This window comes from Oncorhynchus nerka, linkage group LG11, assembly GCF_034236695.1.
Source record: "Oncorhynchus nerka isolate Pitt River linkage group LG11, Oner_Uvic_2.0, whole genome shotgun sequence".
Classification (NCBI taxonomy): domain Eukaryota; kingdom Metazoa; phylum Chordata; class Actinopteri; order Salmoniformes; family Salmonidae; genus Oncorhynchus; species Oncorhynchus nerka.
In genome coordinates, this window is record NC_088406.1 from 51,791,131 (window position 1) to 51,812,158 (window position 21,028).

General features: G+C 42.8%; 1 protein-coding gene across 1 annotated transcript; it reads left to right on the forward strand.

The window, feature by feature from the left end:
- The first annotated feature begins 19,005 nt into the window (after positions 1–19,005).
- On the forward strand, positions 19,006–20,827 carry LOC115137660 (NLR family member X1-like). The gene is made up of 2 exons (XM_029673987.2): positions 19,006–19,937; positions 20,399–20,827. Exons 1-2 carry the CDS (start codon positions 19,780–19,782, stop codon positions 20,742–20,744), a joined length of 504 nt encoding a protein of 167 aa, XP_029529847.1. The 5' UTR covers positions 19,006–19,779; the 3' UTR covers positions 20,745–20,827.
- The last annotated feature ends 201 nt before the right edge of the window (positions 20,828–21,028 follow it).

Genomic DNA, 21,028 nt, shown 5'->3' on the forward strand with positions numbered 1-21,028 from the left:
TTGAGAAGCCTTTTTGTCCTAGATTTGGCACTCCGGTACCGCTTGCCATGCGGTAGTAGAGAGAACAGTCTATGACTGGGGTGGCTGGGGTCATTGACAATTTTTAGGGCCTTCCTCTGACACCACCTGGTGTAGAGGTCCTGGATGGCAGGCAGCTTTGTCCCAGTGATGTACTGGGCCGTACGCACTACCCTCTGAAGTGCCTTGCGGTTGGAGGCCGAGCAATTACCGTGCCAGGCAGGGATGCAACCGGTCAGGATGCTGTCAATGTTGCAGCTGTAGAACCTTTTGAGGATCTCAGGACCCATGCCAAATCGTTTTAGTTTCCTGAGGGGGAATAGGCTTTGTCGTGCCCTCTTCATGACTGTCTTGGTGTATTTGGACCATTCTAGTTTGTTGTTGATGTGGACACCAAGGAACTTGAAGCTCTCAACCTGCTCCACTACAGCCCTGTCGATGAGAATGGGGGTGTGCTCCTTTTCCTGTAGTCCACAATCATCTCCTTAGTCTTGGTTACGTTGAGGGATAGGTTGTTATTCTGGCACCACCCGGCCAGGTCTCTGACCTCCTCCCTATAGGCTGTCACGTCGTTGTCGGTGATCAGGCCTACCACTGTTGTGTCGTCTGCAAACTTAATGATGGTGTTGGAGTCGTGCCTGGCGATGCAGTCGTGGGTGAACAGAGAGTACAAGAGGGGACTGAGCATGCACCCCTGGGGGGCTCCAGTGTTGAGGATCAGCGTGGCAGATGTGTTGCTACCTACCCTTACCACCTGGGGGCGGCCCGTCAGCAAGTCCAGGATCCAGTTGCAGGGGGAGGTGTTTAGTCCCAGGTTCCTTAGCTTAGTGATGAGCTTTGAGGGTACTATGGTGTTGAATGCTGAGCTGTAGTCAATGAATAGCATTCTCACATAGGTGTTCCTTTTGTCCAGGTGGGAAAGGGCAGTGTGGAGTGCAATAGAGATTGCATCATCTGTGGATCTGTTTGGGCGGTATGCAAATTGGAGTGGGTCTAGGGTGTCTGGGATAATGCTGTTGATGTGAGCCATGACCAGCCTTTCAAAACACTTCATGGCTACGGACATGAGCGTTAAGGCTCTGTAGTCATTAGGCAGGTTGCCTTTGTGTTCTTGGGCACAGGGACTATGGTGGTCTGCTTGAAACATGTTGGTATTACAGACTCAATCAGGGACACGTTGGTCAGCACATGCCCGGAGCACACCTGGTAATCCGTCTGGCCCCGCAGCCTTGTGAATGTTGACCTGTTTAAAGGTCTTACTCACGTCGGCTACGGAGAGCGTGATCATACAGTCGTCCGGAACAGCTGATGCTCTCATGCATTTCTTGTAAGCTTCCGGGTTAGAGTCCCGCACCTTGAAAGCGACAGCTCTACCCTTTAGCTCAGGGCGAATGTTGCCTGTAATCCATGGCTTCTGGTTGGGGTATGTACGTACAGTCACTGTGGGGACGACGTCCTCGATGCACTTATTGATAAAGCCAGTGACTGATGTGGTGTATTCCTCAATGTCATCGGAAGAATCCCGGAACATGTTCTAGTCTGTGATAGCAAAACAGTCCTGTAGTTTAGCATCTGCTTCATCTGACCACTTTGTTATAGACCGAGTCACTGGTGCTTCCTGATTTCATTTGAGCTTTTAAGCAGGAATCAGGAGGATAGAGTTGTGGTCGGATTTACAAAATGGAGGGCGAGGGAGAGCTTTGTACGCGTCTCCGTGTGTGGAGTACAGGTTATCTAGAATTTCTTTCCCTCTGGTTGCACATTTAACATGTTGATAGAGATTTTGGTAGAACTGATTTAAGTTTCCCTGCATTAAAGTTTCCGGCCACTAGGAGCACCACCTCTGGGTGAGTGGTTTCCTATTTGCTTATTTCCTTATACAGCTGACTGAGTGCGGTCTTAGTGCCATAATCTGTTTGTGGTGGTAAATAAACAGCCATGAAAAGTATAGCTGAGAACTCTACGCAAGTAGTGTGTCCTGCAATTTATCACAATATACTCTACTTCAGGCGAGCAAAATCTAGAGACTTCCTTAGATTTCATGCACCAGCTGTTGCGCCCCAAAGAATTAAACTGTCAGGAGTGGAGGATTTGTTTGTCAAAGTAAAAAATATTGATCTGCTCTTTGATGAATGCATAAAAATCAGGTTGCTTCAGAAGTGTAGAATTTAGTCTCCATCGACATGCTCCATTTACCTTGGTCGGAATGGAGATTGATAATACCAGAGGAGAATGGTCACTAAGCAATCTAGGGAGATAATCGGTGTCTAACACTCTATGAAACAGTTGGGTTGATAGCAAAAAGTGATATATGCGTGTGTGTGTTCTGTGGGTGTGAATAAAATGAGTAGTCCCATTCAGATGTCTAGTAAATTGAGATCCTTCATGAATGACATGGTGAGCTTGGTGGCTTTGGTAAGAAGGGAGGGTTTATCAGAGGTTTATCAAGAACTGTCTCTAAACAAACATTTAAATCTCCTCCAGCCAGTTAGAGATCCTGGTGGTGCTTGAGCAACCTGAAGGAAGACATTCTGAGTAAACATATGGTCATCGAAGTTAGAAGCATAAATATTCAATAGGGTCCAAGACTCTGAAAACATATGCCCCTGCACCAAAACAAACCTGCCCGAGGGATCAGAGATGGTGTTGTTGACTCTGAAAACATATGCCCCTGCACGAAAACAAACCTACCGGAGGGATCAGAGATGGTGTTGTTGACTCTGAAAACATATGCCCCTGCACGAAAACAAACCTACCGGAGGGATCAGAGATGGTGTTGTTGACTCTGAAAACATATGCCCCTGCACGAAAACAAACCTACCGGAGGGATCAGAGATGGTGTTGCTGACACAGAAAGGGATGTGTCTACTTATCAAAATTGCAGTTCCTCTTGCTTTTGATTTAAAAGAGGATGCAAAAACTTGTCCTACCCATTCCCTCTTTAATTTCTTGTGTTCACTGGCTGTTAGATGTTTCTTGTAAAAACACAATGTCAGCCATTAATTTCTTAAGGTATGTGTAGACTATTTTCCTCTTAATCGGGCCGTTATTAAGTCCTTTTAGGTTGAATGTGACATATTGTAGTGGATTAAGCATGGGTTGGGTTTCAAATATGTTACCGAATGGTAATCCCTCATATGTAAATAGTCAGGAAATGTTTCAACTTTAGTTTGAACACCGAAGTGACCTATGTATCTCTTTAGGAAGGAAACAACATTAAACATAGAAAACAAAGAAGAATAAAAAAAACACCCACCCTGATTGTCGGACTAAAACCACAATCCCAACAATCAAACATGGACACACTTGTAGAGATGCATTTTTGCTCGATTTCAATCTTGCTCTTACTAGCTAAACCTTTGCGTGAGCTAAAACCTACTTGCTCTCTATGTTGAAAACATTGTGAATAGACATTTATTGCTGAGTAATTACTGGCAACAAGAAGGGCTTTTTATTTAACATCTATTTAACTAGGCAAGTCAGTTAAGAACAAATTATTATTTACAATGACGGCCAAACAAAAGGCAAAAGGCCTCCTGCGGGGAAGGGGCCTGGGATATAAAATAAATACAATATAAATATAGGACAAAACACACATCACGACAAGAGAGACAATGCAACACTACATAAAGAGACACCTAAGACAACAACATAGCAAGGCAGCAACACATGACAACACAGCATGGTAGCAACACTACATAAAAACAACATGGTAGCAACACAACTTGGTAGCAGCACAAAATATGGTACAAACATTATTGGGCACAGACAACAGCACAAAGGGCAAGAAGGTAGAAACAACTACACATCTCACAAAGCAGCCACAACTGTCAGTAAGAGTGTCCATGATTGAGTCTTTGAATGAAGAGATTGAGATAAAACTGTCCAGTTTGAGTGTTTGTTGCAGCTCGTTCCAGTCGCTAGCTGCAGCGAACTGAAAAGAGGAGCGACCCAGGGATGTGGTCTGCTTGAGTCTCTTTTCAGGAGAGGAGAAGAAACATAAATGGGGGAAAAAGCAATGGATGTAAGCCTACTAATTTGCTTCGCCCAGTGGATATTGACCAAACCAAGATATACTCTCCTGTAAATGTAAAAAAAACTGCTAGTTGAAAATGTCCAAATCAACTGTAGCAACCGAATCGCGGGGTAAACTGATCACTGTATTGTATGCTGCTGCATAAATTATGTAAAATGCCAGGGAGAGATGTATACTGTAGTTAATAAAGTAATACTAAGTGTATGTTGTGTAGTAAGCTGTTAGCAGCCCATGTGCCTCACCTTAATAATTTGGTCCCTTTCCTCCTCATAATTTAGCCTACTATTCTGACTTGGTGGTGCACATGTGGCCTATGTCCTGCTTTAGAGAAATGTCATCTTTGAATATTGTAAGAGCTTTCATTGTCTGCTCATATGCCCCACTTTATTTATCCTACAGCTCTGACTTGGTGTACAAGGAGAATACTGTAAGAATGGCCCATGTTCTGAATTCTGTTGCTGTGCATTTCAAAAGTGCTGAACAAATAGTTATATTGACTACATCCGTCCTAGCTCGCTCATTAATGTCTCAATCAAAAGTACGGATTGCCTCTTATCCGCTAGTCCTTCCCTTATGCCATAGCTTGTACATCTCAATTGTCAGTAGAAGTCACATTTGTTTAAGCAAGTCAGCCATATCAGCCATGTTTTTTTTAAAGGCAGTAGATGAGGCTGAATGAACTGTTATCACTGCCAGACAAGGCTCTGCTGATAGCCAGGTGTATGTAGGCATTAACAGTTTGTGGGCACCGTTTGTCACCGTTATAGTGCAATTTATGTATTGTTTAGTGTTGTGTTGTGTACTGGCTTTGCTGGCATCAACAAAAATGTTGGTGGAGTTAGCCCTACCTACCAAGATTTACATGCTAAAATTGCCACTGGTCATTGTTCACTTTTTTCTGAGTGTTCAGGCTTTGCCATACTGCATATTTCTGGTGGTTTTGTCCCGATTTGTAGATGGCTTGGCAAATCTTTTTGGATTGGTTAGCTATCTGGCAAATTGTTTTTGTTGGAATGACATTGGACACTGTACCAGCTTTTTTGTTTCACCTGGCTGCTGGTTCCTGGTCTTTTGAAAACATCAATTGAAGAGTCACCTAAAACTGTGAGAGGCAGTAAAAATGCAAGCCTAGTAGTGAGGACAACTGGCTACTACTCTGAACTGTGTGTGGTGAGTTTTCTGGCACCCAGAGCTTTTGAAGCATCACCAAAGTGGGTGTCATACATTGTGAATGAGGAGAAGTCCAGTAGCTACACGACTCAGGCTGGTTACCAGAGTAGCCCTCTACATGATCGTCACCAGACTCTTCATCAACCATCTCCCTGACCACCTTCCTCAGATCAAGCCATGAACCTGTCCCTTTCATCTTTGGAGGATGAATGCACGCAAAGACTTGGCCTCTATTAGTTGAACTAACTATAGTTAGGCTACTCAGGATTATGTATTCTTTGTTTGTTTTTAGACTTTGAAGCAGTTTGAGACTGCACTCTAGAATTGTAATCTATTATTATTATATTGGACCAATTCATCCACTTACAGAAATGCATCGCTATCGGCAATTAAGATTGGAGATATAGTAAGTTTCACCATCCAATTATTTCAGATCTACAGGAGTGCAAGAACTTCCAGGATTCCAGCCACCCAAAGTAGGCTACGTCATGCTTTCTCGTACAAGGGCAATGGGCATCAGGCATACACTTACTGACAGAACCAGAACCACAGTGAGCTAGGCTGAGGAAGTGGGCTGGCCTACATTGCGCAACATGAAAATAATTGTGGTCATAATTTCTTCTTGCGCACAAGCGTTTTTGAACGTTCAAATCATTCCGGATAGACGAGTCAACAAAGTCTCTCAGTCATTTGGCATCTGCAAGGTTGGTAATGTGGGTATGTTGTGATGCCTGACTTCTGAAAAGAGAGGTAACATATTCAGAGTTGCTAATGCTATCTAATGGCTACTAAAAGATTAAACGTTGTCAACTCAGTCATGAATGTTTTGGTAACCGTTTAAAAACTTCTTCGGGATCGATGTCCCGTCAACGGGACAGTTGTAAAACAACAAAATGTTGGTACATATAAGTGTCTTATATCGGATGAAAGCTTAAATTATTGTTAATCGAACTGCATTGTCCAATGTACAGTAACTATTACTGCGAAAAAATGCCATGCTATTGTCTGAGGAGAGCACAAAACACCAAAACACTTTTTTCACCGCGACAGGTTTGATACTTTCCCATCTAAAGGTGAAACGTGTACTTACATTCTGAAATCTTGCTCTGATTTGCCATCCTAACAGTCCCAGAGATAATATGTAGTTTTGTTTTGTTAGATAAAATCCCTTCGATTTTGTATATCCACTCGTTCAACTTGCAAAGAAAGATATCTGTCAAATCTAACGCTAAACGTTGTTTCAACCATTCAAATTACATTAGTATTTATTCATCAGACACCCTAGAATGTAACCAGACTTCACTATGTTGTTTGGCATGTAGGTTATCCTATAGGACAGCAATTTTAGTAAGGGAGCGACATCATCATGGCACGCCGATGACACGGGCAGTGTTCACTTGATTGACTGTAACTTTGTCAAATGAGCGCCAATCGTGTTCAAACCAAGCTAGCGAGATAGCCAATGAGCTGGGCTTTGGAGTGTGGGGGAAACCTCGTATCCGTCACACAATTGTCCAGCTAACCTTGTGCGCCAGGAGGCTACTTCTTTTTGGACATTCATGCAAGAATATGGCGAAGCACGTTACGCATATCTGTGAGTTATCCTCTCTAGGGTATGTGGGACAATAGCGTCCCACCTGGCCAACATCAGTGAGATTGCAGAGCGCCAAATTCAAATACAGAAATACTCATTATAAAAATTCAGAAAAGATACAACTATTTTACATTGGTTTAAAGATTAACTTCTTGTGAATCCAACCACGGTGTCAGATTTAAAAAAATACTTTACGGCGAAAGCATACCTTACAATTATTTGAGAACATAGCCAGCAGACAAATCATTACAAACCGTAACCGGCCAAGTAGAAGATTTACACAAGTCAGAAATAAAATGAATCCCTTACCTTTGATGATCTTCATATGTTTGCACTCAGAAGACATTCATTTATTCAATAAATGTTCCTTTTGTTCGATAAAGTCTCTCTTTATATCTGAAAACCTTAGTTTTGTTCGCACCTTTTCTTCAGTAATCCACAGGCTCAAATGCAGACAAAAAAATCAAAATTGTATCCGTAAAGTTCATAGAAACATGTCAAACGATATTTATATTCAATCCTCAGGTTGTTTTTAGCCTAAATAATCGATAATATTTCAACTGGACAATAACGTTGTCAAAATAAAAGGTAAACAAGAAAGGCACTCTCTCTGGTCACGTGCGCATGAAAAAGCTCTGTGACATGGCAGGGTCCACTCATTCAGACTGCTCTTACTCCCTCATTTTTCAGAATACAAGCCTGAAACTATTTCTAAAGACTGTTGACATCTAGTGGAAGGCATAGGAACTGCAATTTGAGTCCTAAGTCAATGGATACTGTAATGGCATTGAATAGAAAACTACACACACAAAAAAATCCTTCTCCTTGAATGGATTTTTCTCAGGTTTTCGCCTGCCAAATCAGTTCTGTATTACTCAGACATTATTTTAACAGTTTTGGAAACTTAGAGTGTTTTCTATCCAAACTACTAATTATATGCATATCATATCTTCTGGGCCTGAGTAGAAAGCAGTTTAATTTGGGCATGCTTTTCATCCAAAATTCCAAATGCTGCCCCCTACCCTAGGGAAGTTATGAAGTTATGAAAACTGAGTGTTTTGCAAAAGTTGAACTTATAATATGGCTACTAATACTGGAAAAGCTAAATCAAAGTCCAAGTATACAGATTTTGGACGATATTCTTGCAGAAAAATGTAATAGACAGCAACTAAAGGAGAGGACGCTAAACATTACCTGCTAATGTTACCTTAGGTAAGTGAAATACGAGTCTTTATATTTATATTATTTTATATTGTAAATCAGAAAGCCACAACATGTCAGTCAACATACAATACACATTAGGCACCCGACTGGCACAGTCGTCTAACACACTGCAGTACCTGGTTCGAATCCAGGCTGCAACACATCCGGCTGTGATTGGGAGTCCCATAGGGAGGCTCACAGTTATAGACGTCATTGTAAATAAGAATTTGTACTTACTTGCCTAGTTAAATAAAGGTTCATTTAAAAAATAAAATAAAATATTTTCTTCGACCAGATCTATTGTGCTATATTGTCCTACATTAATTTCACATTTCCACAAACTTCAAAGTGTTTCCTTTCAAATGATACCAAGAATATGCATATCCTTGCTTCAAGCAGTTAGATTTGGGTATGTCATTTTAAGCAAAAATTAAAAAAATAGGGCTGATCCCTAAGAAGTTTCAAAAAGTAGATATGCCTTAAACTTGGCAACGGCTATGCTTCATTTCGTTACATTTTTCTTAATTGTCGTGCATGCGTACAAAAAAGTATCTCCAAAGACACCGTAGTTAGGGCCCACTGTCACTGTCACCAGTAGACTGAGCTCTTTTTATCCTTGTTTTATATGGAATATGTGTATTTCGCCACTGGACATCTCTTTCATTGAGCAACAATGTAGCCTGTTGGGGGCCAAGATGGCGTCGCTGTGAGAGGGTGTGTTTTCTCGCTTGTCCAAGAAACTTTGAAGGTTAGGTGGTTAACAGTCTAATATTACAGCAAGAAACTAACTAACTTGTTTTAGCTACATATGGCAAGTTTAGAGTTTGTTTTTGTCAAGTTGAAAAGGGAAGAACAACAGAAAGACAACAGAAGATAGAATATCCGAGCCTCACAGAAGACGGCAGGCATGCTAGCTAGCTACGTCAAGAACCAGAGCCGCATGGATACACAAGATGCAGCAAACTCATGCAAGAGAAAGAACAAGACAGACCAGGACGAGATCCTTGCAACCTCTACCTCAGATCCCAATAAAATGTCCACCGGAGAAAAAAGTGAGAGAGGACATTTCCATGTTTGAACTTCTCTCTGCAATCCAGACCCTGACTAATAAACAAGACGCCACGTTCTCCAAAGTGTCCATCATAGAGCGGGCGACCGAAGAAACATCAAAGAAGATTGATCATTTGTCAGAGACTGTCCGTCAGCTTCACACAGTTGTGAGCGAGAACAAGGAAAACGAGCTGAAGAAACTGCAATCCCAAAATAATGAGCTGTTTGAGAATGCAGCTGAACTTCAACGATACTCTCACAGGTGGAATCTGAAAATACAAGGTGTAAGAGAGGTAGAGAACATTAGGGAAGCAGTCATCAATATCATGGGAAAGGTGACTCTGTGCATCAAAGACAAGCTAAGAGACGTGATTGACATGGTACATCAACTTAGGAAACAAACATATGATGGACCCCCTTGCAATGTCATCCTGCACTTCACTATGCACCACTACAGGGACATCTAGAAAATGGCCAAGGGGACAAGTTTCTGGACGAGAAGAAGCATCAAAAGGCTCTGATACCGCAGGATCAGAATGCCAGGGAGAAACTGTGGCCGCTTATACAGAAGGCTCGACAAGAGGGAAAGAAGGCTAGGTTCAAGGCCCCACACGCGTTCATCGAAGAAAGATTACTGTTAACTCTGATGAGATGAACCACACTTGAACTGTGAGTACTGCCAAGAATACATTTACTGTACTGCCACGGGTAAATTTACAGTTCGAACTAAACTCAGCAAAAATAGAAACGACCTCTCACTGTCAACTCCGTTTATTTTCAGCAAACTTAACATGTGTAAATATTTGTATGAACATAACAAGATTCAAAAACTGAGACATAAACTGAACAAGTTCCACAGACATGTGACTAACAGAAATGGAATAATGTGTTTTACGAAAATCAAAAGTAACAGTCAGAATCTGGTGTGGCCACCAGCTGCATTAAGTTATGCAGTGCATTTCCTCATGGACTGCGCCAGATTTGCCAGTTCTTGCTGTGAGATGTTACCCCACTCTTCCACCAAGGCACCTGCAAGTTCCCGGACATTTCTGGGGGGAATGGCCCTAGCCCTCACCCTCCGATCCAACAGGTCCCTGACGGGCTCATTGGGATTGAGATCCAGGCTCTTCGCTGGCCATGGCAGAACACTGACATTCCTGTCTTTCAGGAAATCACGCACAGAACGAGCAGTATGGCTGGTGGCATTGTCATGCTGGAGAGTCATGTCAGCATGAGCCTGCAGGAAGGGTACCATATGAGGGAGGAGGATGTCTTCCCTGTAACACACAGCGTTGAGATTGCCTGCAATGGCAACAAGCTCAGTTCTATGATGCTGTGACACTCCACCCCAGACCATGACGGACCCTCCACCTCCAAATCGATCCCGCTCCAGAGTACAGGCCTCGGTGTAACGCTCATTCCTTCGACGATAAACGCGAATCGTCAGTGAAGAGCACTTTTTGCCAGTCTTGTCAGGTCCAGCGATGGTGGGTTTGTGCCCATTGACAACGTTGTTGCCGGTGATGTCTGGTGAGGACCTGCCTTACAACAGGCCTACAAGCCCTCAGTCCAGCCTCTCTCAGCCTATTGCGGACAGTCTGAGCACTGATGGAGGGATTGTGCGTTCCTGGTGTAACTCTGGGCAGTTGTTGTTGCCATCCTGTACCTGTCCCACAGGTGTGATGTTCGGATGTACCGATCCTGTGCAGGGGTTGTTACACGTGGTCTGCCACTGCGAGGACAATCAGCTGTCCGTCCTGTCTCCCTGTAGCGCTGTCTTATGCGTCTCACAGTACGGACATTGCAATTTATTGCCCTGGTCACATCTGCAGTCCTCATGCCTCCTTGCAGCATGCCTAAGGCACGTTCACGCAGATGAGCAGGGACCCTGGGCATCTTTCTTTTGGTGTGTATTGTGGCAGTTTCGGCGCCAAGATATTTGTAATGCATGGTTTACACATACAAACACACACCACCAGTCCAAGTGAAGGGTTCAACCGGTTTAATTCTCAGGTTTCGGCAGCATTCCTGTTATACCAAACTCAAAACAAACAAAGTAAACACTTAATCACCAGTGGAAGGTCCTCCAATCTTGGTCTTTGGGGATCCGTGTTGAAAATGATAAGTTCCTTTCTTCTCACTCACTCACTCACTCACTCACTCACTCACTCACTCACTCACTCACTCACTCACTCACTCACTCACTCACAGGCCCTGATTGTTTCTGATTGGCTCTGATTACAACTGGAGACAGGTGTGGCTGTTCTGCTGCTGTCTAGAAGGTTCCCCCTGAGCTGTCCATGGTCCTGCCTCTGGGGAATACTTCACATTGCTGTCCGTGGTCCTGATAGCCAGAAAACAAAGAAACCTCGCAGGCACGTACCCTCCATCCACCACACAACCCCTGAAACCGCTACAGTATGCATTGATATGTAGGCTAATTACATTACTACATATGTTGTCAAAGGATGGGAGATGGTTCATAGTAACTGTTAAACTTGACAATGCTATTTTCATCATCTGTAATGTGTATGGACATAACTCACATGCTACAAATAAGACCCTTTTTGCCCAATTTACGTAACAAATTCTCAGAGGCTTTTCTAATTCTCTCAGACTCCAAGACAATCATTAAGTTTGCTGATGACGGCCTCCCGGGTGGCGCAGTGGTTAAGGGCGCTGTACTGCAGCGCCAGCTGTGCCACCAGAGACCCTGGGTTCGCTCAAAGGCTCTGTCGTAACCGGCCGCGACCGGGAGGTCCGTGGGGCGACGCACAATTGGCCTAGCGTCGTCCAGGTTAGGGAGGGCTTGGCCGTTAGGGATATCCTTGTCTCATCACGCACCAGCGACTCCTGTGGCAGGCCGGGCGCAGTGCGCGCTAACCAAGGTTGCCAGGTGCACGGTGTTTCCTCCGACGCATTGGTGCGGCTGGCTTCCGGGTTTGATGCGCGCTGTGTTAAGAAGCAGTGCGGCTTGGTTGGGTTGTGTATCGGAGGACGCATGACTTTCAACCTTCGTCTCTCCCGAGCCCGTACAGGAGTTGTAGCGATGAGACAAGATAGTAGCTACTAAACAATTGGATACCACGAAATTGGGGAGAAAAAGGGGTAAAATTCAACAACAACAAAAAAAAGTTTGCTGATGACACAACAGTGGTAGGCCTGATCACCGACAACAATGAGAGGAGGGAGGAGGTCAGAGACAACAACCTATCTCTCAATGGGAGAAAGACAAAGGAGCTGATCGTGGACAATAGAAAAAGGAGGGCCCCCATTAACATCGACTGGACTGAAGTGATCCTCAGATCCTCAAAAAGTTCTACAGCTGCACCATCGAGAGTATCCTGACTGGTTACATCACTGCCTGGTATGAAAATTGCTCTGCATCTGACCGTAAGGCGGTACAGAGGGTAGTGCGTATGGCCCAGTACATCACTGGGGCTAAGCTGCCTGCCATCCAGGACCTCTATACCAGGCGGTGTCAGAGGAAGGCCCTAAAAATAGTCAAAGACCCCAGCCACCCCAGTCATAGACGGTTCTCTCCACTACCGTATGGCAAACGGTACCAGAGTGCCAAGTCTAGGACCAAAAGGCTTCTCAACAGTTTTTACCCCCAGGCCATAAGACTCCTGAACAGGTAATCAAATGGCTACCCGGACTATTTGCATTGGGTGCCACCCCAACCCCTCCTTTATGCTGCTGCTACTCTCTGTTTATCATATGCATAGTCACTTTAACCATATCTACATGTACATACTACCTCAATCAGCCCGACTAACCGGTGCCTGTATATAGCCTCTCTACTGTTATTGCCTCTCTACTGTATAGCCTCTCTACTGTTATTGCCTCTCTACTGTATAGCCTCGCTACTGTTATTGCCTCTCTACTGTATAGCCTCGCTACTGTTATTGCCTCTCTACTGTATAGCCTCGCTACTGTTATTGCCTCTACTGTATAGCCTCGCTACTGTTATTGCCTCTCTACTGTATAGCCTCGCTACTGTTATTTTTCACTGTCTTTTATACTGTTGTTTTTTATTTCTTTACTTAGCTATTGTTCACTTAATACCTTTTTTTAAAACTCATAAATGGCACTGTTGGTTAGAGCCTGTAAGTAAGCATTTCACTGTAAGGTATTCGGTGCACGTGACAAATAAACATTGATTTGATCCATGTTACAGCGCTTGTTTGTGGAAAAACCCACTGAAGACTGAGGAGACCACCTGTGCAAGAATACAGCTCAGTTGTGAATTACCATGAATTTATCAAAAGTCTCAACATCCAATTATTGCAGGATGTTCCGGTGTTCGGAGCATCTAGCATAACTCGGGAAATGTGGCGAAAGTGTAGTTGTGTCGGATGGAGGCACCCATGTATGGATCTGTGCAAAACTGCTACAGTAAATGTATCTTTTTTTATTTGAAGGATTCTTTCTCGCTGATGAAAGATAAGGGCCGTATGTTCCCGAAAGCATTATCGTAAGCAATGATTATTGATGTTTTCTAAACTTTAAAACACAGTGTCGGGATTCTAGTTCACATGAGCCAGCCATGGGCGAAGCTAACCTCTGAAAACTATAGGGAGGAGAAAGAATGCTGCCTAGAGTTTAAGAGCTACCAAATAATGTACCCACCTACAACAAAAGGGAGCATTTGATTTATGCATTGCACTATAGGCCTACCGCTGGCCAATCGGATGGCTCAGATGACTGTGTCTGCTGTAATGTTGCAGGCATAAAAGAAAGCTACAGCAAAGTTGATACTGTGATATTTCAAAATGTTCAAAACCATGACTAGAGAGACTGTCAATGAATACAGCAAAGAGATGCTGTTTTTAGATTGAGTTCATGTTTAAGTTCTTACTCAGCACTGTCAACACTTTGTATTCAACACTTTTATAAGACATAAAATGCATGTTTTTCCAATTTCCACTAGCGCTACAACAAGCACTGCAGAAGTAATGTATGTGTAGGAAAGTGTATCTATAGGCTTGTGTTAGCGGATTCTGTATATTTTTAATGTCCATGAATATTTCTGTTCATAGGAGTACCAACATGAATTTGTGCATAATAATGCGGTGCCACTCAAGTTTCAGCTGCAAGACGGTGTCCCTTTTTGGTCAGTGTCACTGGAAGAAAGGGAGAGCAGAGGGATGTTGAGGCAGACCCTCAGACTTGCTTCACAAGCTTCACAAGTAATACAGATCTATTACCGGTGTGATCATATAACCTACCTCAAATTTTGAAATATAATTTTTGGCCCGAACAACGATGCATTGGTAGGGCAATTCAAGCAAAACCAATATGCAACAATAATGTATTGGGCCTATAGCTTACTGCACAGACATCATTGCTACAGTACTGTTTTGAATTGGTTACCGTTTTTAAATCATGTTTAAAAAAATGAGCGGTAGATCTCGGCTTGCATTTTGACTCAAAGTGATCTTGACTCAGAAAAAGTTGGTGATCACTGTTCTAGAGTTTTCCCTGTTAACACTGTCAACGTTTCCTATTATTGTGGCATTATGATCAAATCAATGCAATATTAGCCACTTTCAATGCATCATACCAAAACCAAACTAACTATGCAATAGATTTTGTTGTAGGCAGAACGCATCATAGTAGGATTCTATTGCATTGACATATTACTCATTGACCCCGTACTCTGCACAGACCAGTGTGGCATAAACAATCAGAGCTGCAGCAGGGCTATATGAAAATTGACCATTGCCATATATATAGATCTATGCCATTTACTTGAACTGAACTGGACTGTGTTTACAGCATGAGCAGTAGTGAGTAGATGTGGCTTATTTTGAGATCAAAGTGAGAGCTGCATGTAGCTACGTGTGCACATTTAGTTCATATCCTTTGCTAGTTAGTGAGTTATTAGCCCAGTTCTAGATCATTTGTAGTCAGCAATAGGGGAGTGATTGCTTCCTACAAGAGCTCTTTGAAAAGTGAGTCAGGTAAAGAGCTTTTTGTCTTAACGTGCAGTGTTGTATTTTGAGACAGGCTTGAATAAGCTAAGTACCAAATATGCAGAGGATACCATAATTTGTTTGATTCTCTGTCATAATTTTATAGGAATAATAATGCATTATATTTTGTAAAGTGGTTTCTTGCATCAAACAACACAACAACATTTTCACTCACCTCCTTGTCTGAATGACCACTCCCGAGTGGCGGAGCGGTCTAAGGCACTGCATCTCAGTGCTAAAGGCGTCACTACATGACATTCTGAACCTTGTTTGAAGTCATTAGGTCACATGACCAAGGAGCTATTGAAATTGAACATTTTGAAAAATTCATGTAGAATCTTGTGAGATGAAAATTGACCAACTAAAGGATATGCAATGTGTAGGCCCACTGAGTGGACATTCTGAACCTTGTTTGAAGTCAGTAGGTCACATGACCAAGGAGCTATTGAATTGTTTTATTTGGAAGAATTCATGTAAAATCTTGTGAGATGAAAATTGACCAACTAAAGGGTGTGCAATATAGAAGGGTAGTTAGTGGACATTCTGAACCTTGTCTGAGTCAAGTACTGTAGGTCACATGACCAAGGAGCTATTGAAATTCGAATGTAAAAAAAGTTTTTGTTTACACTCCCTAACTAATTCAACTAGGAATACAAAATTCTGCTCACATTTCCACATCTTTATTAACTTTGGAAAGTGAATTAATGTCAAAATCATGAAAATAAGATCTGTGCAATGTTGTGCGCAATTTTTCCAACATCATGACACTTATTTGGAGTTTGTGGCTCAAGTGGTTTGAAAGCTATTGAGGTTTGAAAGCGCGAATATCCGTCAAATATTTATTTATATTTTTTATTTCACCTTTATTTAACCAGGTAGGCTGGTTGAGAACAAGTTCTCATTTACAACTGCGACCTGGCCAGGATAAAGCAAAGCAATTCGACACATACAACAACACAGAGTTACACATGGAATAAACAAACATACAATGAATAATACAGTAGAAAAAATCTATATACAGCATGTGCAAATGAGGTAGGATAAGGGAGGTAAAGCAATAAATAGGCCATGGTGGCGAAGTAATTACAATATAGCAATTAAACACTGGAATGGTAGATGCGCAGAAGATGAATGTGCAAGTAGAGATACTGGAGTGCAAAGGAGCAAGATAAATAAATAAATACAGTATGGGGATGAGGTAGTTGGATGGGCTATTTACAGATGGGCTATGTACAGGTGCGGTGATCTGTGAGCTGCTCTGACAGCTGGTGCTTAAAGCTAGTGAGGGAGATAATATCCAGGGGATGCCAAGCCAGGGGAAAAAGACTAATTACAACCTGTTGTGATAATTGTTGTTTGCTCTATAACCAGTTAGTTCATATGCCTTGACACTATGATATATAGGCCTAAGGCCAAGACAATGAGAAGACAGTGGCAGAATAAATTCAACCACACCTTTGTTTCATCACAAAACCAGAGAGAAAACTCTGTCCCGTGAAGTCCACAAAGCATATTGAATGTTACAAACAGGTACATGACCTACAGCATGGCAAGTACATTTTTCAAACATTTTGGGACTACTAAACAATTATTGATTTAGAACCTCGGAAAGTTACAGCACGTCGCAAAGAAAACAGGATCTGCCTCCACTATTCCAGGACCATTTCAACTTGAACATAATTACCTCTGCTTAGTCTAATACAGTGACAACTAAAAGATACCAAAAAACAATGTACTCCAAATCAACGTAAATTAAATATGATGGGGGGTGTATGACTGTGTCGTACAGTACAAGCTTTTAGTTTTTGTTATGCTAGGATACGTGGCTAAAATACTCGCTCACTAGACTAACTTCCTTTCATGGGCAACAATGTGTCAAGCCTACTCAAATCAAGTGAACAGGAGAAATGCTCACTTACGAGCCCCTAACCAACAATGCCGTTTCAAAAAATATACGGATAAGAATAAGAGATAAAAGCAACAAGTAATGAACTGCTACATCTAGCTACATGTTGAACTTCCATCATCCCAGGCCAGGGACACAATGTATACATTAATGGTTGGATCAGAATCGTCATTATAATCATTTACTCTACACTGTATGTATTATGTATTCCTTATAACCACTGAGAATGATATGATGTGGTGACTGTGTTTGCCTTTATATGTGAACCTCAGCCCACTGGCAAGCAGAGTCACTCCTAGGAAGATGAGCTCATGTCACAGGTTAGTCAACATTCTCTTCCACAGACGTGCACATTTGACACAAACACCAAACCAACTACTCATCACCCAGATATGTACATTTTACAGTTCCACCCTTACATACAGTGTAAACAGACAACACATAGGGGCTGTTTCCTGGACACAGATTAAGCATAATACCGGACTAAAAAGCGTCTTTTTTTTTAATGGCAATTCTCCATTGAGCTTGCTTTTTATTCCAGGACTAGGCTTAATTTGTGTCCAGGAAACCACCCCATAATGTACGAGTCTTAGTGCTCGATCCGTATTTTGTGTGACCTGGAGACATGCTACCTGTTGTGACATGTAAGTAGAGAAATAATCACTGTTGTTGAGTGAGCCTCGGCATGTTAAGTGGCAGCCCTCTGAGGTGCTCATGGTCCTGCTGGTGCTCCTCTACGAGTACCAGAATCCCAGGCTCACGGCGGAGGTCCTGCTCTCCATCCGCAGCATCAAGCTGCCCCTCTTGTGCATTGACGGCCCTCAAGTGCTTCGTCCTGAGCTCTGTGCTGGCCTGTATACTCTTGAGGTACCACCTGGAGGAGCTGGACCTTTCTTCCTGTCATCTGACCAACGACCTGCTGACCATTCTGTGACCCGCCTTCTGCCACACCCTCAACCAAGAGAAGTCTCGATGTGTGGGGCTTTAGTCAATTCAACTTTTTTTTGTTAGGAGCTTGGGAAATGGGATTCTCACAAGATTGACCTCTTGTATCTGTCCATGGTAACAGTCACTACTTACCACAGTAAAAACATCACATTACTAGTGTATTTCTACCTACTAAGTAACATATACCCACTGTTCACCTCATTGAGTTATGTTATAATTTTCAGAATACAGATGGTAAATCTAAGGTGGCCCAAAGCCTTATCAGTAACACTCCAAATCCTCCATTTACTGAGAGGTGTACAAACATGCAGCAATATTTGCTGCTTTTGGCTTGTATTGCTAATTAATGTTTGCAAAGGAGGCCTTAAAATCATTAACTGCCATTGTGACATTTCAGGTCCTGACTTGATCCATCCAGTATCATTCACGGATTCATTCATGGTAGGTTTGACATTGTAGCCTAAATGTGTTTGACTTGCTGCGTAAAAAGTGTACTCCCTGTGGGCATTGAAAACATGATATTGTGATGCTATTGCTGAGTATCAAAAGGAAGGCGCATTGAGAGTAACGGGAGACTTTACTAGCCATAATATAACCTTTGATATCTATCAGGTTTCAGGTATGACCCAGATGCAGACGGTGTCGATTTTCTAGTACAGGGGCAGGCAAATGACAGGTCAAAGTCAGGCAGAGGTCAGTAATCCAGACAGGGTGCAAAAGGTCCAGAACAGCAGGCAGTCTCAGGGTCAGGGCAGGCAGGGGTCAATAATCCAGTGAGATGGGGCAAGGCAGAAAGGTCAAAACCAGGAAGGACTAGAAAACAGGCGCAAGAACAGACAGGCGCAAGAACAGACAGGGCAATTTAAAATATTGATTTGGGACTTATTTGTGAACAAGAACAGACAGGCGCAGGGGAACAGCTGCTGGTAGGTTTCACGAAACAAAACGAACTGGCAACAGACAAACAGAACACAGGTATAAATACACTGGGGATAATGGGAAACACCTGGAGGGGGGTGGAGACAAGCACAAAGACAGGTGAAACAGATCAGGGTGTGAGCTTTCTATTTTAGTGTTATCAGGTTATTGAGCCTGGCCTGCTCTTTGGTTGTGGTTGTAAAAAAAAAAGAAGCATGGTGTTACTTCATCAAGACCTGCAACATGGAGTTTAATCTGTGTTCAAGCTTTTAATCTGGAGTTCACAAGTTTAAAAGGAGTGTAATCTGTGTTTTTTATTATATTTTATTGTTCTATTGACAGTACCTGGAGGTTCGTGGTTTGCAGGCTAACACGTGTGTGGGCATGTGTTTGTGATAGCTGTGTATACTTTTTTTCTCTCTGTTGTCTCCAGTTTAATAGCCTGGGTCCTGAGTCCTGCATTCTCCTGAAAGATATACTACTTAACCCCAACAGTACTATTAGTTCTCTACAGTAAGACGCTGACTCTTTACCAGGTTTATGGCCTTATTGCCTTTTCTATGGCTCAAAAGGTAGACAATGGTAATAATAATATTGACTCATCAATGGAATTTACAACTTCAGTATAATTAAAGCTTTAAATAAATATTGCCTTATTTATTCATTTGCTTTGGTCAGAAAGTGGCAATTTCTCTAATGTAAGAACTTGCACACATTACACTTCAAATAAGATGTTTAATGTATGAAGATGGACAACTTGTCCAAACGAGTGTTGGTCTAATGTCTAACTAACAGATATGCTGTTTCAACCAGTCTTCACTTGTCCAGTCTGAATGCTGATACAGTGCCCTGTGACTGTCCCTCTGTAGCCTGTGTTATAACCCCCTGTTGAAGTCCAGGGCTCGCTGTCTGCTGGACACCCTGCCAGGGAACCAGTCTCTCAGGACAGCTGTCCCTGATGCACATGGGCGATACAGGGGCCCGCGAGCTTGCCGAGAGGCTCAACAAGCACACTGGCCTGCAGGAGCTCAACGTGGCCTACAACAACATCGGGGACAACGCTGCTCTGACCCTGGTGTACGCCTGCAGTGAGCACCTGAGCATCCACACTTTGCAGTAAGCTAATCATCACCGTATCAACATGTCCTGGAATTACAGTAAATGGGATTAAGTGGGGCATATAATTATTCTGTGGGGGCCAGATTTTGCTCGTGGGCCAACAGCTGCAGACCCCTATTTAAAAAAAAAAGAACTTACGTGACTCGACCACTATGGTTTCTTTAGTATTTTATTTGGGCTATTTTCTTTTCATCATGCACTTATGTATCGTCTCTGTATGAAGTGGCGTTTGAATCAAATCAAACTATTTGCCACATGCGCTGAATACAAGCGTAGACTTTACCGTGAAATGCTTACTTACAAGACCTTAACCAACCGTGCAGTTCAAGAAGAAAATATTTACCAAGTAGGCTAAAATAAAAAGTAATAATCCAAAGTAACACTAAGAATAACAATAACCACATGAATGTGTCTATATGTAGGTTATGTGTATACATTAATTCCATTGTGTTCCACAGCTTGTACCTGAATCCTCTCAGCAACGTGGGGAAACAGTCCCTGTACGTACGAGAAGTCCCACTGGAGCAGGGAGGTACGAGGCGGCGTGTGAAGGTGCTGGCCTCGGTCACCGAATTCTCAGACATCTCGGAGGACTGGCACCCCATCCTGAGCGTCACCAGTAAGAACGCCTCGTCCTGGGAGCGGGAACTCGTCTGGGAACAGCTGCAGATCTTCCACCGGGACCTGGAGTGGGGGCAGGCAGCAGGCGCCAAGCTTCTGGGAAACGATGCACTTCCGCAGGGTGGAGAACGGCGTCAGGCAGACCCTGCAGATGCTACTGAAGAAGATCCCGATAGGGACTGACGAGAGTGCCAAATAATGGAAAAGCAATGTTTGGGGATTTTAACATGAGCCATGATCCTTCATTTTGTTTGACTGTATCTGTTGGTGACAATTCTGAGAACCTTTGAGAACGTTGTGTGTGTGTGTGAACTATTTTGTATGCACGTTTTGTACGCCTGCCTATAACTTGCAAAAATATAGTGGTGAAATAAGTATTTTGGGATTTAAGTTGTTTTGGGATATTTGTGGGTTGTGTTGATTTAATTACCATGATGGCTGCATTTAATTTTGGAAATAATAAAAAT

What these genes read in the sequence shown, in the direction of transcription:
- LOC115137660 (XM_029673987.2), top strand. Translation starts at nt 19,780, where the DNA reads ATGCACATGGGCGATACAGGGGCCCGCGAGCTTGCCGAGAGGCTCAAC. An exon ending in CTGAGCATCCACACTTTGCA is followed by an intron (nt 19,938 to 20,398) that starts GTAAGCTAATCA and finishes TGTGTTCCACAG; the next exon opens with CTTGTACCTGAATCCTCTCA.